This window comes from Mizuhopecten yessoensis, unplaced genomic scaffold, assembly GCF_002113885.1.
Source record: "Mizuhopecten yessoensis strain PY_sf001 unplaced genomic scaffold, ASM211388v2 scaffold8557, whole genome shotgun sequence".
NCBI classification, from domain to species: Eukaryota; Metazoa; Mollusca; class Bivalvia; order Pectinida; family Pectinidae; genus Mizuhopecten; species Mizuhopecten yessoensis.
Window position 1 is genome coordinate 32,254 of NW_018407607.1, and position 7,547 is coordinate 39,800.

The 7,547-nt window shown below is 38.8% G+C and overlaps 1 protein-coding gene across 1 annotated transcript in view; it reads right to left on the bottom strand.

Annotated features, from left to right (window-relative positions):
• The window catches only part of LOC110456185, a 36,904-nt gene that overhangs the window by 9,053 nt on the left and 20,304 nt on the right, over positions 1 to 7,547 (bottom strand). Inside the window, exon 3 of the mRNA XM_021506763.1 lies at positions 1,512 to 1,651. Coding sequence (XP_021362438.1) covers positions 1,512 to 1,651 — 140 coding nt within the window. The remainder of the gene's footprint in view (positions 1 to 1,511; positions 1,652 to 7,547) is intronic.

Genomic DNA, 7,547 nt, shown 5'->3' on the forward strand with positions numbered 1-7,547 from the left:
AAATGGCTAAGATACTGTATAAATCTGCAAAATAAATCTGACAACGGCTGTTGGTCACACACACTGACATGAAGCAGCAGGCAGGCGAGATAGCAGACCAACTGTGCAGTAATGAATCATTAGGTCAAATGCCCCCTGGAAGGAAAACGAGCGGATGGCAACCGCCTATCGTTCGTTCATACCTCGAGGGTAGCGGGTTTGTAGATTGGTGATCCAAAACCGTTCTCTCGTACGTCGTCTCGTTTCATCCCATGTAGGGCAATGATCTATGGCAACAACCTGCATGTCTTTCCAACTATGGCTAGGCATATTAAAATGCCTTGCCACAGGGAAGTCTGGTTTGTTCTGCTTGATGGAGCAGCGGTGGTTGTTGATCCTGACATTGAGCTGGGTGCAGGTCTCGCCCACGTACTGTAACTTGCATTTAATGCAGGTAATAAGGTACACCACATTGACTGATGTACATGTCAGCGTTTGTAGTATGTGATACACTTTGCCGTTGATTGTACATTAAAATGTATCTGTGGAGCGCGTGTATGGACACAGTTTGCACACCTTTTTGTTACAGGTATTTAAAGAGCCTTTCGCCGCAGCAGGGTTTGGTGTAGGTAGCTTGCTGCTTACCACAAGATATCTAATGTGTTTAGGTCTACGATATGCCAGTATAGGACCATTCGATGATGCGCAAGTGCTTTTTCAAGATAGAAGCAGCAGTCAGGCGAGATAGCAGACCAACTGTGCAATAATGAATCATTAGGTCAAATGCCCCCTGGAAGGAAAACGAGCGGTGTATACTATACCTATACAGGTATGTATAGGTATAGTATATATACATGTGTGTATAGTTATAGTAGATATACAGGTGTGTATAGGTACTTTCAATATATAGATGTGGTGTGTATAGGTACTTTCAATATATAGATGTGGTGAGTACAGTTTTAGTAGAAATACAGGAATGTACAGTTACTTTCAATATATTGATGTGGTGTTCATAGTTTTAGTAGATAACCTGGTGCATAAGTCGTATTTCTATTTAACCAGGCGTGATGTCGCTGAACGTATAGAAGCAACAGTTATAATAGATGCAGGCTTTGCAAGGCTTGGTCCCGTATTTCATAAACGAGCAACTGTGGTCCAACCATTTGGATTGCGATAAACGAAAACTGCCTTGAAAGTTAAAATCATATAAACATCCTTATTTACTATGTGACACAAGAACGATGTACTTTTCAGCTGTTTCTCTGATTGTTGAATATGTTAACTCTTTTTTTGCTGTATATCATTGCCCTTTGAGTTGTTTCATCAATTATATAGAGCGTTTTTTGTGAATGTTATTTATGATCATTGTTGCTATTATTTACCAGATAAATGACATTGAAGGCCAATATTCTGAATCACGTATCCAACTTGTTATGTCGTGTCATGACTAGCAAGGACAGTGTAGTACCGGTGTTCTAGACGCCGTTGTGTGGTTGTAGTTTCAATATTAAAGATAAAGAGGAGAACATTACCAGACAGTACTCCTCGCTGACCAGACATGTCTTGTTGTCCACTAGGTCCAGTCTGACCTGACAATCTGTGTACGGGTCCCACACATCAGTAAATGTATCTTCACAGTCATAGCAGGCAAGGTTCTGTGACGTCACATCTCCTGAAACATGCAGTGCCAAAACACTCTTTGTATGTTTTTTGCTACAGGTCAATTAGTGTAAAATTTAGAAATGAAAATTGTATTAGTTTTCATGTTATCTCTAATCCCTGTTATACATCTCTCATGCAAATACATATGAAATGATGTCAGAAAATAACATCTTGTAACCGATTAATTTCTACTGAAAAAACGTATCTTCAGCACAATTGTCTCCAAGACACAACAATCAGTGTCTGTACAGATTGGTACACCTGTATCCCAGACACAACAATCAATATATGTACATATTGGTACACCTGTAACCCAGACACAACAATCAATATATGTACATATTGGTACACCTGTAACCCAGACACAACAATCAATATATGTACATATTGGTACACCTGTATCCCAAACACAACAACCAGTGTCTGTACAGATTGGTACAACTGTATCTCAGACACAACAACCAGTGTCTGTACAGATTGGTACACCTGTATTACAGACACAACAATCAATGTCTGTACAGATTGGTACACCTGTATCCCAGACACAACAATCAGTGTCTGTACAGATTGGTACAACTGTATCCCAGACACAACAACCAGTGTCTGTACAGATTGGGACAACTGTATCCCAGAAACAACAACCAGTGTCTGTACAGATTGGTACAACTGTATCTCAGACACAACAACCAGTGTCTGTAGAGATTGGTACAACTGTATCTCAGACACAACAACCAGTGTCTGTAGAGATTGGTACACCTGTATCTCAGACACAACAATCAATATATGTACATATTGGTACACCTGTATCCCAAACACAACAACCAGTGTCTGTACAGAATGGTACACCTGTATCCCAGACACAACAATCAATATATGTACATATTGGTACACCTGTATCCCAAACACAATAACCAGTGTCTGTACAGATTGGTACACCTGTATCTCAGTCACAACAACCAGTGTCTGTACATATTGGTACACCTGTATCTCAGACACAGCAATCAGTGTCTGTACATATTGGTACACCTGAATCCCAGACACAACAATCAGTGTCTGTACAGGTTGGTACACCTGTATCCCAGACACAACAATCAGGGTCTGTACAGATTGGTACACCTGTATCCCAGACACAGCAATCAGTGTCTGTACAGATTGGTACAACTGTATCCCAGACACAACAATCAATATATGTACATATTGGTACACCTGTATCCCAAACACAACAACCAGTGTCTGTACAGAATGGTACACCTGTATCCCAGACACAACAATCAATATATGTACATATTGGTACACCTGTATCCCAAACACAACAACCAGTGTCTGTACAGATTGGTACAACTGTATCCCAGAAACAACAACCAGTGTCTGTAAAGATTGGTACACCTGTATCTCAGACACAACAACCAGTGTCTGTACAGATTGGGACAACTGTATCCCAGACACAGCAATCAGTGTCTGTACAGATTAGTACACCTGTATCTCAGACACAACAACCATTGTCTGTACAGATTGGTACAACTGTATCCCAGAAACAACAACCAGTGTCTGTACATATTGGTACACATGTATCCCAGACACAACAATCAGGGTCTGTACAGATTGGTACAACTGTATCCCAGAAACAACAACCAGTGTCTGTACAGATTGGTATAACAGTATCTCAAACAGAACAATCAGTGTCTGTACAGATTGGTACAACTGTATCCCAGACACAGCAATCAGTGTCTGTACAGATTGGTACAACTGTGTCCCAGAAGTTCTATCGGAAAATCCATAAATAACATGCATAAATTTATGCGATCATAAAAACAGTTATTTTATCTTTAGCGTTCAAGTAACAAAAGTATCGATAATTGTGTAATATGTGGTTATATGACCGTGAACGGCAGTCCGTGCTCGTTATTGATTTTGTCTAACAGAACAGATAGGGCTGGGATGAGGGGCAACGCAGGGTAGAATATAGGACTGGGGCTGGGACGAGGATTGGGCCGAGTGGGAACATATGATCTGGTGATTTGGTGTCTGTTTGTGAAAAGTGAATCCTGATCACAAGGTTTTTAAATTTTAGATTCAATTCATATACAGTGTTTAGCTTCAATTTAAAAACAAAGAAGAATATAATCAATATCACTGCTAGGCAGATTTTAAGAGTCACTCGGACTGATTCAAATTTTAACAGAAGCTACCCACACCAGAAGACATAATATTACAAAGAGAAATGGCTGTGTCATTTACCAAATGATATCGGTGGTGGATGATCGTCAAAGTAATTCAAAGGAAATTAATCTGGTGGTGTGGATGACACTAATATGTGGTTACTGTAACAAGATCCTGAAAGGAAGGAGTTCCGCTTCCAAAAATATTACGAAGTTTCCGTACATCACTGAGTCAGTGTGACTAAGGTGGAGCTGCTGATCTTGTTGAAGCATAATCTCCAGTACCCCCGTTTTCTGCATAGAAGACGACTGCTATGAGACCAAATGCTCCCCTGTACACTGAGGAGTTTTACAAAGAAAGGCAGTTAACGGTAGCGAATGGCTAAATTTGCCATCCTACAGCCAAGAAGGAGTAACGTTCAGATAAGATAACATCATCCAACCAGCTGTCTATCAAAAATCAGCACCTTTTGACAAAATAATGCGTTTGTGACATCTACGGCGTATGCCCCTGTCTGATGGTGGCACAGCTCTCACTAACATCCCAGGACGTGTTGCGCCAGATTTACACAAAACCTTGTTAGCTGAATCCGATTTCACATGCCTACTGAAGTAATGTCCTGCGTCAGAGCTTCTTTTGATAATGTCAATAAGGAACAATCAGTGGCTGAGTCAAAGGTTCCAATGTGTTCCAAACAAGCTAATGTTAGATTACTGGTGAAGAAGCCTGGAATGGGCATGGAGAAGAGCAGCATTTGACGTCATTGCCGTTTACCATAGCAAGAGCAGAGGATAAAATGCCGCCCTCCAGTTAAAGTTATAACGCTCATAGGAACAAGCTTACGAGGAACCATTGGAGTGAGCAACTCGGCCACTTCTAGACCGATTACTCCGAAGACGGTCGGCAACCCTTCTCCGCAAGAATCCTGGCATAGCGCACGCATACCAGGAACGATATGGGCGGCATCGGCCTTTACATTCCCGAACACTTCTGTCGATCTGGACTCAACAGAAGAGGGACTACCTGATTATGGAGTTTTCGACCGTGAAATCATGTGATGACCTTTCAGCAAAGACGATAAGTATTGGTTCTCTTTATGCTGGGAAGATGAAGATTCACAATGTTTTAAAAATGATTGTGTGTGTGTATCATCAACAGTTCTTGCAATTTATAGAGGCAAACTTATGATGGACAGATATTGTAATCTGGAACAAATACAACATGAACGTGGAAATGATACAACAAGTCCTCTGGCACTTAGTAAACTCCAGGCGATGACTGTATTACCTGATTTGCTAAGATTGAAGCAGATAATAATATATAAGAGATATACAACAAGGTTTGTCAAATGTAGAGGTAAACTATCCATTTTTACCAATTAATATAGAAATGTTTTTGAAAAACAAAAAGGGGATAAGAGATTTGTATAGCTTATTTTGAAAAAATGATACTATTTCAACAGGTAAACAAAAATGGGATGATATATTTCAATTTGATGATGAAGTTTGGAAAAAAATATATAAAATGCCATTTAAAATTACGAAAAAAAACAAATTACAGTGGTTCCAGTACAGAATTAATCAGCACATTTTGACAACTATTGCATATTTATTTAAGACAGGAATAGTAGATAGCCCTTACTGTGAACTGTGTAAACTAGAAATAGAGACAATAGAGCATGTATTATGGGAATGTGACAAAGTACAAAATCTTTTACAAAATTTTAATCCTTATTAGATGCATTGATTACTCCATTTGATTATAATAAACAAGCATTTCTTTTTGGTTTTTATCACTATAATGGACTTAATAAAAGTGACAATAGTATTATTTTAATAATAAAACAGTATATATACAAGGCAAGAAGTCTTAAAGTGCCTTTATCTATACAAGGAATTAAAAGTTCAATAAAAGAACATTACAGTATTCAAAAATATATTGCAAATAGTAAAGACGAAATATATCTCATTAACTTCCAGAATGAGTGGAAAAAATGGAAGTCAATGTATTATCTTAATTACTTAGCTACTGATACCTATATATTACTTTAAATTGGTTTGTTTAATACTGGTACCTCTCCTCTTGTCTGTCTGTCTGTCTGTCTGTCCATTTACCTATCTTTATTTCCTCTATTTCTTTGTTTTCTTGTTTCTCTTATCTGATTTTCCTTCCTTTATAATATAACATTACAAAAAATTAAAATACCACTTACAAAAAGAGCAATATTAATTAGTATGAAAGTATGTGTGAAAGTGGAATTACGTATTATGTATAATGAAATGTATATGTTATTGTAATGTGAAAAATACTTAGAAAAAAGAAAAAAGAAATATATATATATATATATTATAAGAGATAAAAATATCACTGATCATCAGATTAAATGTCTCTCCTCACTGGTCAGTCGTGTGTATTGGATCAGATCTAATATACGACTTGTACGACTTCTGATAAATACAAACCTTATCTGTCCTAGCCAATTTCGTCATCTCAGTGAGCCGGAAATAAGGTGCGGATCGATACAGACACCCTGGGGTTACATAGATACCCGGATATTAACGGGCCAGATCGATACAGACACCCTGGGGTTACATAGATACCCGGATATTAACGGGCCAGATCAATACAGAAACCATGGGGCTACATAGATACCCGGATATTAATGGGCCAAATCAATATAATAGTGCCCAGTCCGGATGGCCACATGTCAGCTGAAATTTCGCTTCATAAAGATAGTGTATATTTCAAGTAGGCACAACCCAAAACTGCACGGCTTACTTTTCAAAGGTAAAGTAGGAACACTCCAAAACGACACACGGAACAATAAAAAACAAACAATAAAAGAAAACCATACAAAGACGATTCAAAACCACATTGCGTTAATTCAAAAAACGCACAGGGAACAATAAAATTAAAACTGAAAACAACTAGAAAAAAACATACGAGGACAATCCAAAACAGCTCCTCGGGGACAATCCAAAACAACTCATCGGGAACAATCCAAAACAGCTTCTCAGGGACAATCCAAAACAACTTCTCGGGCACAATCCAAAACAACTCATCGGGAACAATACGAAACAACTTATCGGTAACAATCCAAAACAGCTTCTCAGGGACAATCCAAAACAACTCCTCGGGCACAATCCAAAACAACTCATCGGTAACAATACGAAACAACTCATCGGGAACAATCTAAACCAGCTCCTCGGGGACAATACGAAACAACTCATCGGGAACAATCTAAAACAACTCATCGGAAACAATCCAAAACAAATCATCGGTAACAATCCAAAACAACTCATCGGGAACAATCCAAACCAGCTCCTCGGGGACAATCCAAAACAACTCCTCGGGAACAATCTAAAACAACTCATCGGTAACAATCCAAAACAAATCATCGGTAACAATACGAAACAACTCATCGGGAACAATCGAAAACAACTCATCGGGAACAATCGAAAACAACTCATCGGGCACAATCCCTAACAACTCATCGGGCAAAATCCCAAACAGCTCATCAGGATCAATCCAAACCAGCTCATCAGGAACAATCCAAAACAACTCATCGGGCACAATCCAAAACAACTCATCGGGCACAATCCAAAACAACTCATCGGGAACAATACGAAACAACTCATCGGTAACAATCCAAAACAAATCATCGGGAACAATCGAAAACAACTCATCGGGCACAATCCAAAACAACTCATCGGGCACAATCCAAAACAACTCATCGGGAACAATCC